Source organism: Podarcis liolepis (genome assembly GCF_965112155.1).
Source record: "Podarcis liolepis genome assembly, chromosome: 5".
Classification (NCBI taxonomy): Eukaryota; Metazoa; Chordata; class Lepidosauria; order Squamata; family Lacertidae; genus Podarcis; species Podarcis liolepis.
The window spans coordinates 34588798-34605280 of NC_139556.1; the positions used below are offsets into that span (position 1 = coordinate 34588798).

The 16483-nt window shown below is 43.1% G+C and overlaps 1 protein-coding gene and 1 pseudogene across 4 annotated transcripts; both read left to right on the forward strand.

Moving 5' to 3' along the window:
- The first annotated feature begins 1285 nt into the window (after nucleotides 1-1285).
- SAR1A (secretion associated Ras related GTPase 1A) lies at nucleotides 1286-12906 on the forward strand. Of its 3 annotated transcripts, none has more exons than XM_083503255.1 (7): nucleotides 1286-1542; nucleotides 4705-4779; nucleotides 5663-5782; nucleotides 6515-6580; nucleotides 7790-7893; nucleotides 8288-8419; nucleotides 10214-12906. In XM_083503255.1, the coding sequence occupies exons 2-7, from the start codon at nucleotides 4722-4724 to the stop codon at nucleotides 10328-10330; spliced, it is 597 nt and encodes a 198-aa protein (XP_083359381.1). In that variant the 5' UTR covers nucleotides 1286-1542; nucleotides 4705-4721; the 3' UTR covers nucleotides 10331-12906. The 3 variants fall into 3 exon arrangements, with proteins under 3 accessions (XP_083359381.1, XP_083359382.1, XP_083359383.1); XM_083503256.1 differs by lacking the exon at nucleotides 1286-1542 and adding an exon at nucleotides 1827-2141; XM_083503257.1 differs by lacking the exon at nucleotides 1286-1542 and adding an exon at nucleotides 3449-3875 and having other exon boundaries at nucleotides 4201-4779.
- A 1317-nt stretch (nucleotides 12907-14223) lies between these two features.
- On the forward strand, nucleotides 14224-15555 carry LOC310707867 (zinc finger protein RFP-like; annotated as a pseudogene). Its single transcript has 2 exons — nucleotides 14224-14227; nucleotides 14792-15555. The product of its transcript is annotated as a zinc finger protein RFP-like (transcript).
- The last annotated feature ends 928 nt before the right edge of the window (nucleotides 15556-16483 follow it).

The following is a 16483-nucleotide window of genomic DNA, read 5'->3' on the forward strand; positions in this document are numbered from 1 at the left end:
AAACATAGTAAAGCCTTCAAAAGCTTCCCTATACTGGGCTGCCTTCAGATCTTTCCCAAATGTTATATAATTACAGTACTCATCTCCTTAACATATGATGGGAGGGCCTCCCACAGGGTGGGCACCGCGAAGGCCCTCTGCCTAAGCAAATGTAGAGGGAGAGCTCATCCAAATCTTGTCCCACCGTTTTCTCATGCGAAAGCCTACAGTTTAGTGCTGAATCAGAACAGTTAGCAATTGGGTTTTCTGCAGATAGCCGTTTGTCCCAATTTAGTACTAAAGAGCAGATTTGCCTGGGCTTGCGGGGGAAGCTGCAGGGCAAAGGCAAAACTGCTTGGACTCATGCTTTCTAGGCTTCAGACAAGCAAAAGTGTGGCCAAGCCCTGATACTGTTAAAGATCCAGTTTCGAGTGGAACTTGATAGTGAATATGAAAGAACAGCATTTGCTGTGTATGTGAAGGCTGGCGAGGCCTGAGACGCACAGTGCAGGATCATTGCAAAAAGCAAATGGATGGATGCTAGATAATCGACCAGGCCAAAAAAGAGAGAAAGCTTCAGATCTTTATTTTCTAATCGAATATTGAGTTTTCTCATGGAGAATCCACAGCCTTCCAAGACTGAAAGATTGAGGGAAACAACAGAAATTCACACAGCACATAAATCAAGCAGTCCGCTACTGCAAGAGGTACCGATGGCCACCAAGTGGGAAGGCTTTAAAACAGGCTTAAAACTCACTGAGGATAAGCCTGTCAGTGGCCCCTAGCCACAGTGGCTGCGTCCAGCTTCGGAAACACCCAATGCTGGGGTGGGGATCGCAAGTGGGCAAGACAGCTACTGCGCTCATGCCCTGCTCCCACCTGCGCGGCGACCGCAAGAGCAGCATGCCGCAATGGAAGGGTGACTGAGCTGCAGGGACCTTCCTCACATTCTCATAGACAGCCGAACTGAATTATAGAAATCAGAGTTGGAAGGGACCCCGGGGGTCATCTAGTCTAACCCCTGCAATGATGGGATCTTTTGCCCGACACAAAACTTGAACCCACGTCTCGTAAGATTAAGCGACTCATCATGTTCTACCAACTGAGCTATCCCAGCTAGCAAAGCCCGGTATGGTTTCATATTGAATGGGATGTTATTTCCCCGCCGCCGCCCCCAGACATTGGACGGGATGTTGGAGCTTCCTGCATTGCAGGGGACTGGGCTAGATGACCACGGGGATCCCTTCGAATGCTGCCATTCTAGGATTCGTAGCCTTGGACACCCGGTGGGCGGAGCCGCCATCCTTGACGTCACTGCGTCTCTCGCATGACACGTAGCGCGTAGGGCCAGCGCGGCGGCGGCGTCTCCGCCTTCCGCTCCAGCTCCGCCCCATTTCCCCCTCACCGGAAGTAGCCTCTGCCGCTGAGAAGGGAGGAGATGCTACGTAGTTCCGGCGTGTCGCTGGCGGCTGAGGAGCGAGAGCGGAGGGGTGAGGGGGAGCCGTCGGAGCCGCTTGCCGCCGTCGTTGGTCGAGGCTGCTGCTGCTGCTGCCGCCCAGTCCGGTAACAGGGAGGCGCCGCTGGGCGAAGGGAGGCCGCGGGGGAACGCGGGGACTGCGGCGCGGGATGGGCGTTGGGCCGGCGGGCGGGCGGCCTAGACGGAGGGAGGGAGGGAAGCGAGCAAGTGACACGCAGGCGAGGTGGGGGCGGGGAGGAGTGGTCTGAGGAGGCCGAAGCCGGAGGGAGCCGCTCTTCTCTCTCTCTCTCTCTCTGTCTCTCCCCCACGGATAATTTATAATTATATTTTTTATTATATTTATTATATTATATATTATAATTATTATTATAATATAATGGATGTGTGTTTGTGCCTGTGTCTCTCTCCGTCTGTCCATTGACCTCTCGGGACCGGCTCACCGCTTCTCTCTTTCTCTCTCACTCGGCCTTAGCTAGAGAGCCTTTTCCTTCTCTTACGTGGCTTGCCGGGATTGCCTCCCTCTTCTTTCTTTTCTCTCTCTCTCTCTTCAACTCCTTCCTCCTCAACTCTCTCCGTCGTTCTCCTTTAGTTTATTTGTTTTTGGGGTCCCCGAAGTCCCCAAGGCTCAGCTGCTGACAGCCCACCTTTCTCATTTCCACCCTTCCCCTCCTCAAAAACAAAAAGGGTAGGTGGGGTATTAATACTAATAATGGTGTTGTAATGCTAAACTGGTGTTGTAAAATCGGGGATGGAAAGCGGGAGTGCCGAAACAGTGGAGTAGTGACCTCTCTCTCCCTCGCCCACACAAAAAATGGCAATCTGTGCCCCTCTCTTGAGAATGAGGGTGACACCTGTGCATTTTTTTTGTGGGGGGCGGGAGGGAGAGGCCTGGGTGTTTGGCTTGCCATCCTGGTTATCCTCCAACTAGTTGCTGGCTTGGGTTGTAAGGTTATAGTTGGTTTGAATAGCCGGAACTGCTAGCAGTATATTCCGCCCACCCGCTACTCATCCTTGGTTTTGGCTTCGCCCGAAGGCAGCTTGCTCTCTGTAGGATTGCCAACTTTATCCCTTTGCTCATAGGCACTTTCGTTCCTTAAAGAAATATATGGGAGGCTCCCAATTCGTGGCAAGTGAATTCTGTTCACCTGTTGGGTTTCTGGTTATTATGTAATCTGGTTAGTCACAAGGGGTAGGGGTAAAAGATGGCAACCCAGACTTGGCATTTGGATTTTATGTGAGCTTTGATAAAGGGATGAGTGATGCTGTTCTCTTCTTGGGAGTGTACTGTAACCCAGGGTTTCCCAAACTTGGGTCGCCAGCAGTTTTTGGACTACGACTCCCATCATCCCTAGCTGGCAGGACCAGTGGTCAGGGATGATGGGAATTGGTAGTCCAAAAACTGCTGGAGACACAGGTATAGGAACCCCTGGTGAAACCTTTGTAAATTTATGTTAAAAATACTCCCCCCCCAGGTAACTGAATAGTTTGACAGCTAACTTTTAAAATAACCAAAATGTTTTGAGCCATAAGCCTTTCTGGAATTCATGCCCTCTATCCTAGAAGTCATGGAAGTTCATTTAGTTTATTAGTAGTAACGGCAAATGCACTCTGTAATGCTGACAATAGTTTTGTTGTCAGAATCACAGAAGTTGGAAGGGAACCCAAGGGTCATCTAGGCCAGTCCCCTGCAATGCAGGAATGTTAACTGGTTCAGACTTCAGAACCTTTTCTTGGCATCAGTCTGTTTATGGGGCTGAGCGCTGACTGATTAAGCTTGGAATTCATGGCATCCTATTTGTGTAGCTGTGTTGAAATAAGGAAGGATTATTATCTGGTAATGGTAGACTTTAGACAGAAAAGTTGGTGGGTAACTTGTTCAGTGTTCAAATTTATGAGGAAAATGTCCCCACCCTAACCCCTCCCAATTTTAGCCAAATTGTACACCCTGTAGCCTTTGCTTTGCATTCCACTCCCTCTTGTAATTCAAGCAGCAGTTTTGTTGTAACATTTGGATTCCATGCTTTTGAATTTATAAATACATTAGAAATTTAAAAGTTATCCATTTGGAATTAGATGAACCGAAGATGTCTGAGCACCAATTAAACGGCCTTAATATTGGTATCCATGGGTACTCTTTGTAAGAACATTTGTGAGCGTAGTGAGTGTTATTGTGTGTTTCATGGGGCATGTTTCACCTGCTGTGAAACATACTAAAGCAAGGAACAACTTTTCCCACCCTCAGTTAAGATGTATGTGTATCCATGCATTCTTCCATTGTATCCTGAGAGAAATGGATGCCAGTAGCTTATGTACCTTGCTTACTTGTGTTCCCTAAACACACGCTGCAGAAGGAGAACCTTTATTTGTGTTCACCATATGCAGTGACAAGGCAGGGGATCCACAGCTATATAGTACAGTGGTGCCTCGCAAGACGAAAAGAATCCGTTCTGTGATTCTCTTCGTCTAGCGGTTTTTTCGTCTTGCGAAGCAAGCCCATTAGCGGATTAGCGCTATTAGCGGCTTTTAACGGCTTTTAGCGGCTTATCTGCTTATCGGATCAGCTGATTAGCGGCTTAGAAAAGGGGGGGAGGGGAAAAAACCCGCAGGAACTCGCAAGACATTTTTGTCTTGCGAAGCAAGCCCATAGGAGATTGTTTTGCAAAGCACCTCCAAAACGGAAAACTCTTTCGTCTAGCGAGTTTTCCGTCTTGCGAGGCATTCGTCTTGCGGGGGCACCACTGTAGTTGGGGCACTTGTTAGCCCTTTACAAAGACCCCTAAAGATTGTTTTGGTGCATAAACCTGAAATGAAAGGCTCCCAACCAAGAGAAATCAGTTTAATTTCTCTTCTATATTTTCTTTTTGTGATTTGTGGGGCTGTCACTCAAAGTCTTGCATAAGAAGTAATATATATTTGGAAGCTTCGGGAAGACACCTCGTAACATTTCTACTAAGAATAGAACTTGACTTCATATGGGGTTAGAGTAACCTGCTATGCATATCAAATATGCTGGTACAGAGAATCAGTTGAAAACATAGGAGCCATTGTGCAAACTGTTTAGCTTATATTCCCTGCTTGAGGGAGGAAGTGTTGATTTGTTCCTGCTATCTTCATAGCTACCACTCAGTTTTGTTTTTCTGCTGGTCCTTCTTAAATGGCAACTTTCTAGTTCATAGGAAATTATGATAGCTGAAATGTTCTGGTATATAGCCAAAATTGACAAACAATTGCTTTTATTTTTCTCCTAGGCAATTGATCTCCCGCAATGTCATTCATATTTGAATGGATCTACAATGGCTTCAGCAGTGTTCTGCAGTTTCTAGGTAAGGCTTCAAATGTTCACCTATGAACAGTTCTCTTCGGCTTAGTGTTAACATCTGAACGGCTGGTTTTCACACAGTCTGCTACTAGGAACTGAGAGGTGGTGGCACATTATGCCATTTTCACCCCTCTGGCTTTTCTAATTCTGAATGTGTCATTTTACTCATTTGCCCTAGAGACCTTGCTAATTTTTTATTTCTTAAAACTGGCTACCTACAGTGGGTCTCAAATTTCAGCAGCACCCTGTGCAGTGCCAAAATTCTACAGACTCCCCTAACCCGCCTCTACTGCTTTGCAGTCCCATCTCTAGTTGATTGGCTGCAGCTCTTCAGATTTTAAGAAAGGAAACTGTCCTATCCCCACCAGGAGATGCCAAGGATTGAATCTGAGATCTTCCATATTTAAAGCACATGTTGTACTGAGCTATGATCCTTCTCCCCTTTTCCCTTTTGGCTAACCTCACCAAATGTATTGGAGTCTATATGGAAGTAATTGTACAATTACAAGGGAAGGGTGGAGACACCATAGCTTACAATTCTAGGAGACTAAAGGGCACAAAAACCTGGGTAAGAGGGGCAAGCGGCAACACTCAATGAAAACAGAAGACTTCTACTTTGTATAGTACTTAAGAGGAAGTAGTCTGTCTTAATTTCAGTTCTGTACAAGTTAGAAAGCTCAGCCCTTCCACAAATGCTCCCTTCTTCCACTAGTAGCACTGGCAATTTTCTGTAGAAAAGCATCTGTTAATGTGCCCAAGGTATCATGGATATTCAAGATACAGTTTTCAAGATCCATTTATTCTAATTATAAAGCTTACTTTGATCCAGTGATCTTATTCCATTTTTTAACATGCTGCTTTTTACACACTGCTTTTCTGTTCTGCAGGATTATACAAGAAGTCCGGAAAGTTAGTTTTCTTGGGTTTGGATAATGCAGGCAAAACCACTCTTCTGCACATGCTTAAGGACGACAGGTTGGGTCAACATGTGCCTACCCTGCATCCAAGTAAGCTTTACATAGCTTTGGGTGGTGTTATCTATTAAGGTCATTTTTAAAAAAAATTGCTACTGTATGTTACTAGACTACTTAGAGCAGGCATGGCCAAACTTGACCCTCCAGCTGTTTTGGGACTACAATTCCCATCATCCCTGACCACTGGTCCTGTTAGCTAGGGATGGTGGTAGTTGTAGTCCCAAAACAGCTGGAGGGCCAAGTTTGGCCATGCCTGACTTAGAGCCTAGCATGTATGTTTTTAAAAAAGTTGTATAATAGCAGTTCTCATTGCCTTGAAAAGTAAGGCTTATAAGCCTTTTGTAACGATTAATTATTTTATAAAAAAACTAGTAAGAGATTATAGGGAACTGTGTCATTAAATGCACATTATACCTGGTAAATTTTTATAAGCTAGAATTAAAAATAATTCCATGTCATTTGAAGAATTTGAAAGTTTAAGAAGTAATTTTAGACTTAGGTGGTGCTTTAAGGCTAGGGTCTTAGCCCTTCAGCCATTGCTAGAGTCCAGCTCCTCAGCCACAAACAGCCAATGGCCTGTGATGATGGGAACTGCTGCTGTTGTCATTGGACTGCATCTGGATGGCAGCAGGTTAGCCACCCATGCTTTTAAAGTCTGGTTTGTCCTGAATGGCTTCTCTTAGATGCAGGGATTTTTATATGTGAGAGAAACAGTACAACCAACCAGTACTGGAGTTCATAAAATATTTTCCTTCTTTGCTGCAGCATCAGAAGAACTGACAATTGCAGGAATGACTTTCACAACTTTTGATCTCGGTGGCCATGAACAAGGTAAAAGCAACATTTCCCGTCTTGTGATTTGCGATTGATAAGTGTTTCTGTCTTGGTGTTGGTTATTTTGACGTAGCAAATTATTAACTGGGAGTTTTAATTAGCTGGTCATGATGATGCCATCATGGTTCTCAACCTTTTTGGTATGGTGACCGCCCCCTGCCAAAGTCCAAATTTACTTGGCATGGCAACCCATCAATTTATGTTGTTTTTTCCTTGCTGTCGGTTTATTGTTACATGAATTTTGGATCACAAGCTCGAGTTTGTGTACCTCTTGTTGCCATGCTTTTCTCCTCGAACCATACTTTCCCCTCTTGGCTCCACACTTGCATGATTTTGAATGATACGACAACCCCTGTTCTCAAGGGGGGGGGCACTTGAAACGAAGAGGGCCCTTTCACCACTCCCACACATCCAAAATAAACCTTTGGGTCTTTACTCCACACTTCCCTTTGTGGGGGAGGAGTTTGAAACAACACATTTTTATACAAGCCAAGCCTGTGCATTTTTTTAAAAATACAATTTTTGTTTGTTCTGGGGATATCGTAATACTTGAAGTTATAGCAACATCCACCATGAAAAGAAGCTCGCAGCTAAGTCAGTCCAAAAGCCCATATAGTCCAGCATCCTGTGCTCACACATGCTAACCAGATGCCTCAGGATGCTTGCAAACGGGACCTGAGTGCACTGTCCCCACTTGTGATTCCTAGCAGCTAGTATCCACAGGGGTACTGCCTCCGGTAGAGGAGGTGGAACATAGTTATTGTGGCTAATAGCCATTCTAATCCTCCTTACGGAAAAAGCTCTCTTGCAGAAAAAAACACATGGAGATAAAATGTGGCTCGGTTTTTAAAGCAGAACAAGTTGGCCTCAAGAAATGGCCCTGAAAATGTGGAAGGACTGAAATTTTGAAGCTAGTTCACATAATGTATACTTTTTAAATTACTGAGCATAGGTGTGAAGTGAGCACTTGCCATAGAATTAAAGGAATGAAGGCACCCCAAGGGTCATCTAGTCCATCCCCTGCACTGCAGGGAAAAAGATAAGCACATGCAGTAGCTACTAGTGACGTTGTTGACTTTGATTATAATGGCAAGCTGGAATTGGAAAATGTGTCGAGAAACACTCGTGACCAAAATTCTGCCCTTCTTGGGTATTGCAGCTGGTGGCTGTGTTATCTTTATAAAAATGTTTTTCTTTCCCTTTTAGCTCGGCGTGTTTGGAAGAATTATCTACCAGCGATTAATGGGATTGTCTTTTTAGTGGACTGCGCAGATCATGCACGTCTTTTGGAGTCCAAAGTGGAGCTTAATGTATGTAGCTTCCCCCCAGTTTTACACAACCAGTTGGAGCCTGTATAGAATCTCTCTTCCTTTCTGTCACCTGAAGAATTGGATCTTAAGACTGTGTGAAAGAGAAGAGGTGTCATAATGAGAAAAATCTAATAAATATAAAGTGGAGAATGAAAACAAGGCAGTAGTAGTTAAAGCATCTAAGTTCTAGAAACAGTTTTAGGCCTGAACATACTTTTCAATAAGCTTCTGTAGGACTTCACTGTAAGTCAAGTGCAACTACCATGATGCCTCACTTTGTACAGTAGTGCAAAGATTTTATGTATGATAATAGACAAGAAACTGTTTGGGATTTATCGAGAATCATTGCTGCAGATACATTATGACGCACATGTAATTCTCTTTTTCCTATTAGGCACTAATGACTGATGAAACAATATCAAATGTGCCAATTCTTATCTTGGGTAACAAAATTGACAGACCAGAAGCTATCAGTGAGGAAAAGCTGCGAGAGATTTTTGGGCTTTACGGGCAGACCACAGGAAAGGTAAGAAGTCAAAGCTGCTCATAAAAATAAGAAAATTGATATACCGTATTGCAAGATTGATATCCTTTTAAAAGCTCTCTCAGAGTGGTATTTCAAGATCCAAGTCTTGAAATCTGAAGTTCTAATGGCTTTTAAAATACTGGAAAAGGACAGATAACGCTTTCAGTACATCTGTGTGTGATGCAAATATTAGTAGTTTTACTAGCCTACTAAAGGGGTTAGTAGGCTGTGTTTCTGTGCTAGCCCAGGAAGAGGAGAAACTTCTTTAAAGACTAGTGGGGGAAATTGCCTTCTACGAAACAGGCTGACTGCCTTTCTTCCTCAGCCAGTGCAGAAACAAAGAACTCTAGCAGAAGAAGAAAACAAGAGATCCCTCCCTCTCCACCAGCCCACTTGCTCACCATGTAATTCCTGGTCACCAATGGCTACCAGGCAATTTGTTAAGTAAAAGGCTAGTTTTAGTCAAATCTATAATAAAAGTACAATTGGTCAAGGAGAACTGCAAGAGCTCGCTTTTGTAGAATAGCTTTATTTGGTATATTTGCTCCTTTTTGGAATTCTTTCTCTTATGTGCAGTTAGAAATGAACAATCTTGTGTAGTATATGAACCCCTGGCTTCCCCAAAAAGAGATGAACAACAAAATCGCCTGACATTTAAAAAACTAATAGATTTATTGTGTCATAAGCTTTCCTGGTCTACTTCATCAGATGCATGAAATGTTACCTTCAGTTGGAGGATACATATATACGTGGGTGTAGAGAGAGAATTTTAAAAAGTTGGTCAAGGACAAATCTAGTGTGACAAATCTAGTAAAGCATAAATATATACAAGATCATTCACAACAGCAATCGTTACTAATAACATAGGAAGCCTTAAGCCATTGTGTTAATGAATGCCTACTAAAGGGCATGCATTATCTAGATTTAAAGCCTAAACTAATCAAATCAAGCTTCTCCGATTTAACCATTTCCTGCTTGAGTCTCCATTTGAAGTTCCTTTATTGGAGAATAGCAACTTTCAGGTCAATAGTAATGCCTTAGGAGATTGAATTTTGCATACAGTGATTTCTTAATATTGCCATCTTTGTTGTCCATTTGGTTTCCATTTATTTTTACATAGACTGTACGTAAAAAACACAAAAACATTGCTGGCTGATAGATATACTCAGATTTTAAAATGTGTTGCATATGTTCATGCTTGCCTGACCTCTATGGGTATACTGCAAATTTTATTTTTGTTTCTTGCATTTATGTACTGCATACTATGTTTCAGTCAAGGTAGAATTTACAATTCAAAAATACAGTTTAATATACTTGTGAAATTTACAATTTAAAATGTTTACAATTAAAAATAGCTCAGCTGTTTGCAAAAGGGGTTTCAGACAGCCCTACACTGAGCTTTGGCTGCACCAGACTGCATGCCAAACTGGGGAGGAATTTACCTTACTCACGAGCTGATGAGGGTGAGTTAAATCCTGCTGATTTGGCTGTACACATCAGTTCCCAACAGGGGAACACAGGGGAACACAGCCAACATAGAATCAAACGTTGCCCATCAGGTGATCACACCCACCCGCCCTGTTGGAGTGTTGTCGGTTGATTGGCAGGTGGGTGTGTTTTTAAAAAATGGCATTGCAGGCCAAATTTAAACCCCAGTGCACCATGGCCTGCAGCTCGGAAGTTCCCTACCCCTAATTTTTAAGGAAGTGTGCGTTTGAATCCATGCGTAACTCTTTTACTGTTTTGAGAATTCCGCAACTGAGTCTCTGTGAATGAATTCTTGTTTGACTCTAGGGGAATGTGCCACAGAAGGACTTGAACACACGTCCCATGGAAGTGTTCATGTGCAGTGTACTGAAGAGGCAAGGCTACGGTGAAGGTTTTCGTTGGCTATCGCAGTATATTGACTGATACTTGGAGAGAAATCTACTCCTGGACTGATCCTGTTCACAGCTTCCTTATGGACTTTTCTATTAGAACATGGAAGGCTCTCCAACCGCATACTGGCAATGACCGAGAGACTCCTGTCTTCACTTACCCAATATCACAGTGGTGACACAATTCTTTTCCCTTTGTCTGGGAGATAACATTCTACACACTGGTGCAGGTTGTTGTCACTTCCAGTTGCCATTGTTTCCCATGGAAACCATGGCTTTCAGTTACAATGGGGCTGGTGAGTTGGAACGCAAAACTGCACACAACACTCTGAATGGCTGGAAAAGAGAACCTGTCTCACCACTGTGGCCAATTGACTTTGGAAAAAGCAATTCTATTTTTTAAAGAAAGTGTTTAATGTAAACGGTGTCCCTTTAGATTTCTTAAGTTAGCATTCATCTTGTTTGGGCCAGAATTCGATAGGGTTTTTATTAATCTATTTAAATGTTGTTTAGATAGAGAGATCCCAAATTACTGAACCAGCTATCATGATATTAATAATCCTTAGTGAACAGAAAGATGGGCTCAGTTGCCCTGTAAGATGGTTGTGCTGTCACACTGTTTGATCATGAAGATGGTGCTATTGGGACTGACTTGTGCAATGATTTGCTTTCTTTAATTTACAGGGGTTTTAGTTGGGGAGGGAAATGGAACGCACATGCAGACACACTTGTTCTAGCTTTCCATGTCATTATGCATAGGAGTCTGAAATGCGGTTAATCACCTTAGCCCACCTCTCAAAGTTACCACCACTTCCTTTGTCGGCAGTCTTCTTATCCCCCTTCTCTGCAGCAGCAGTGGAACAGTTGTCTCAGGCTTGTGATATGGTTTGTTCTACATTGCAGGCAACTGCTGGAAAAAAAATGCAGTAGAAATCATGAGTTTATTTTGTTGGGTTATTGTAGCATTAAATTTTTCCACCAAATGCATATCATAATGCTGTTAATGTAAACTAACCCTGTTTCTTTTATATTCAACAGAGCTTGTGTTTGAAATTTCATTACTTGCCTAGACATCTTCATTTTCCATTTTAAAGAAACCACAAGTAGACATCCGTCTCCTTTAAAGGAGTATGATGGGGCTTTAGCTGAAATTATTTTAGTACTCGCTGGCAGTGTATTTCACTGATAGATGCAAGAGATTGGTGGCTCAGAGTCTGAAAACTCTTGGGGTGACTTGTGTGCTAAATTTTGTTACAGAAGATGAAATGCAAAATGGCAAAACACCAGAAGAACTCTTGTTTTTGTGCCATAGGCACTTTTTCTGCTGAAAGGTGCACTCTGTTGCTAGGACTTTAGGTAAACTTGATTGTTAGTTCCTATGATCTAGCACCTTTTGTCTCTGCATCAAAATCTTTGAAAGGGAAATAAGTCCTTAACATAGCCATTAATAGTTTGAAATTCCAGTTTCTTGTGCTGGTGGTGTGAAAATTGTTTTTGTTTTTTTGTTTTTGTTTTTTAACTTCTGAGTTTTGCCACATTCACTCAGCGCTCGGGCATGTCAAAATGTGTTGCTATTTACCCAAACACTTAATGGATTCCACTGAAGCATGTAATGCAGCTGTAAAGACAGGAAAATTTACACTTTCTCTGCCAGCAAGAGGAACAGAATGTATTGCTAACATGGTACACTTAAATTGCACCGGTTGATGCATCTGACTTGTAAAGCTTAATACAGTTGGGGTACTCCCAGAGTAGTTTAAGCTGAACCATCATTAGAAAGAAGCGTGTGACAGTAAACTATTCCTGAAAAGCATAACTAGAAGTTTGATCAGGATCAATAAGGCTCTCTTTCCACTTATAGAATACTTGTAATTCTTGACCTATTTGCAGTGTCTTCACCAAAAATGGCTGCATATAGCATTGTCATTGATTTCTCTTTTAATCTTGTCTCTGTGAAGCCTTTTGATTTTACAGAAGCTTTTCAATCTGTAAATATCTCCCCAGGCCACCGTGCCTATGACTGTGTGGCCAAGGAGGTGTATAGAACCACGTCAAACTACAGTGGTCATGCAAACACACTTGACTTTAACCGATCAGTTACTACATTATTTGAATCTCCAGTATTGACCACCTAGAGTTCTCCTGTTGGATGTTACATTCAAGGAATGCTAATGGAATTGTTCTTGAAACAATATGCGACCTGGTAACCCCTTACCAGAAGTGACATACTCCAGTTCCATGCTTAAAGGGAAGACCCCAGTGAACAGAGCTATAGAATTTGTGCCCAGTAGAGGCATAGTTTTCTATGAAGGTGGTGTCTCAACCACTGGAGAAAGTACTTGTGAATAGCTCTGACCTTTTCCCCCCTCCGCCTTGCCATGTATTGTCATTAGACAAGTCTTAACTCCTTGCAATGTATGGATATAAAGTTTAATATATACTTTAGAAACTGGATTACAGATTGGAAGGCGAGAGAACATGTCATTCTGTTAGCAAAATGTTTTAACTTCCCATTTCTGGAAACGTGAAACATGTTTGCAGAGAAGGTTTGTCTGTATCCAAAACATTTTAATAAAGTTTTTTTAATAAAAAAACAACAAGAACAACCCATCACACTTAGTGGACTGAGTCTGGCCATAATCCTAATATGTTAGAAGTTCATATGCTCACAAAATAAACTAGTGATAATAGGTGTACAGTTCCTGATCTATAATGGCATTTTAGATAAATGGTTTTAATAAAAAAAAATGTGACTTGAAGGTAGCAGAAAGTATGTCACATAGTAGTGTTAGCCACCAAATATGTTCAGTTACGTAACTGAAGGAGTTTAATAATATATTTTCTGGCATGTGAAGCTCTGAAGCATGTTTAAGTTAGCTGGTTGGTTCAGAAGAAAACCTATAAAGGAAAAGGAAGCCCTCTCTGCATGTGGAGTTGCTTAAAAAGAACGAGATTGAAAATTCATTAACAGGTTAAAGCCCAATTCAAAAGTTAACACAGAAGTAGAGCCTGAACAAGCGTATAACTGGTACAGTTTCTGTTTGTATATTTCAGCTAGTTGCTATTACTTAAGTGGCCATTTGAATAAAAATGAAAATTAAAGTAGATTCTATTTAAGATATGCAAAAAAAAGTATTCTTTCTTGCAGCTTTTGCTCTTAGATATACATCCTTTTATAACTGGGTGAAAAAAGTGCTTAGTAGCTGCAGCCGAGGGGGCGGGAGGAAGATCAGGAGTTGATGATGCCAGTTGTTTTGTGTACTGGGTGTGGGTTGCACAAGAGAGGGGAGGGTGCCTGGAAATGGCAGGGAAGGTGAAAAGAGAGCTTGGTAGTTGAATGGGGGGGGGGAGCAAGTAGGAGCACAGCCCCTAGTAAAAAAGCAAGGAAAAGAGTTAATCACCTGTCTAAATAGGCCATTGTCTTCATCTCATACATGTTATTTGAGTAAGATCCTTGCGACCATCTCATTCTGTGCATTTCTTTAAAAATTTTGCATTTTCTCCCAGGCCATATTGGGGGAAGGCCGGCACAAGAATCTCCCTGCCCCAACCTTAACTAACTTGATGGGTAAAGAGACTGCGGTAACGTTTTGCAACCTCAAGCAGCTCCTTATATTCTGTTGTGGCAGATATGGCACACAGATTACCCAACCTGCTCTGCTGCTTGAAAGCATGCATATCTTAGAGCAAGAGGAAATGCAAGAAAGGACATGTTTATGCGAATCTTGATTAGAATCTACTGCTCTAATTTCCTAGTAGTAGTGTGACATCTTGCATTTTTTTAAGATTAGGAAATCGTTTGTTTTTTTCAGCCAATGCTAGGCAATGCAGAGAATAAGGAAAGTTGTGCACGTGCTTGGTGCAAACCAGTGTTGCCTAGCAACAGCCTGGCTGGGCTGTAATTTTGCAGCTGGACCCGCTGCTAGCATGGGTGAGTAATGGAGTCGGAGAAGTCAGGAGGCAGAGAGGTCTCCCTTCTCTGCAAAAAAAAAGGGTTCAGCAGAGGCATTGAAAGGAATTACGAATAGAGAGATAAAATAATTTTAAATAAGACAATTAGCAACTGAACTAAATAATGGCAGGGAGATGTGACAGTTTCAAGGCAGGGGATAAAAATACAAGTATGAAAGGAGATGGGGAGGAGAATTTATGGGAGGTGAGTAAAAACAGTTTGACAGGCATGCAGGGAGGAAACATAAAACACAGTCTTTTTGACTTAAAGCCTCTAAAGCAAGTTCTTCCTAAAATGGGGAGTGGATTCAGAGTACCTCCGCAGCTAATGTCTATATTTCATAGACTCATAGAAGTGGAAGGGACCACAAAGCTCATCTAGTCCAGCCCCCTGCAATGCAGGAATTTTTAACCCAAAGTGGGGCTTGAACCCACAACCCCGAGATTAAGAGCCTCGCGCTCTACAACTGAGCTATCTCCCCCTCTCTCAAGACACTGCATGAGCCTCTGAACTAAAATAAACATGGACACCTGAAATGAGAAGCCACCTGCTCCATCTGCCTGCATTGTTTTCAGAACCCAATGATGGCCATAGACTGCGGGCGCAATTTCTGCGGGGACCGCATTGCCCAGTGCTGCGAAAGGCCTAGTGCAAATGTGTTCTGCCTGCATTGCAGAAAGCGCTTTCCCTGGCAGAACTTCCAGCCCATCAGGCACCTGTGTAATATCAAAGAGTTGGCCATGCAGTGCGGCATGCAGCAAGCAAAGGAGAACAAAAGCTGTGCAAGAGAAACCAGGAACCCCTGAAGCTCTGCGAAAAACGATCAAACATCCATCTGTGTGGTTTGCAACAGGTCCAGGGTTCATAAAGATCACAGCATGATTCCTATAGAGAAAGCTGTTCCAGTTCACCAGGAGAAAATACATCACTGTTTGCAAACTCTGGAACAAGAGAGACACAAGATTTTGTCATTTAAATTAGATGTAGGGAAGCCAAGTTAGCATCTTCTGGCAAAAACCGAAGCTGAGAAGCAAAAGCTTGGGTTGGAATTGGAGAAGCTCCACCAGTTTCTTGAGAAAGAAAAACAACTGTTAACCCAGCTGGATTGGGAAGGAGGAAGAAGAGCCATGTGGCTTAATTTTATGAGATTTCCCCTAGGTAAAGGTAAAGGGACCCCTGACCATTAGGTCCAGTCATGGCCGACTCGGGGGTTGCGGCGCTCATCTCGCTTTACTGGCCGAGGCAGCCGGCGTACAGCTTCCGGGTCATGTGGCCAGCATGACTAAACCACTTCTGGCGAACCAGAGCAGCACACGGAAATGCCATTTACCTTCCCGCTGGAGCGGTACCTATTTATCTACTTGCACTTTGACGTGCTTTTGAACTGCTAGGTTGGCAGGAGCAGGGACCTAGCAATGGGAGCTCACCCCGTCATGGGGATTGCCAACCTTCTGATTGGCAAGTCCTAGGCTCTGTGGTTTAACCCACAGCGCCACCCGCATCCCTTTTGAGATTTCCCCTATCAGCACCCTAATCAATGAGCTGGAGCCAAAGTGTCAGGAGTTTCTAGCTGGGCTGCTAAGGGTATTTGAAATAACAGGGGCATTAGGGGCAAATTTCAGTTTCCGGCTCCACCCAGTTCTTCAGAGCTCAGTGCAGTGCATCAGGAATTCTCCAAAGAGAGAGTGCATCGCTGCAAGGTGAACTAAGGAAGTTGAGAGAGACTTTGACTGAACAAAAGTGGATAAATGAGAATGTGATGCTGGACCTCGCAACAGCTCGCACTCGATTTATTGTGTTTGACAGTCAGAAAGCTGTTGCACGGGGAGCTGTCCTACAGCACTGGTAGATTCAACCCCACCCACTGTGTTCTTGGCTCTCAAGGATCAACATCAGGGAAGCATCAGTCGACAGTGGATGTGAGCAAGGGAACTTCCTGGGCTGCAGGTGTGGCCAGAGAATTTGTGAAGAGGAAAGGACTGCTGAATATTGTCCCTGAGGAGGGAATTGTGGCTGTTAGGCCCGGGCAATGTATCAGTACTAGGGCTGGGCAATACCTGCTTTTCAACATCAAAAGAAACATTGTGATATTTCAACAATGTCTGAAGCTATGTAGAAGCAAAAATGGTGATGTCCTGGCACCTGCTACTACTTATGGGTCTGACTCTGAAACTGATAAATTTCTACTTACCCTTTAACATATTGTTACAACTGTTGTGCTGCTTTAAACATTAT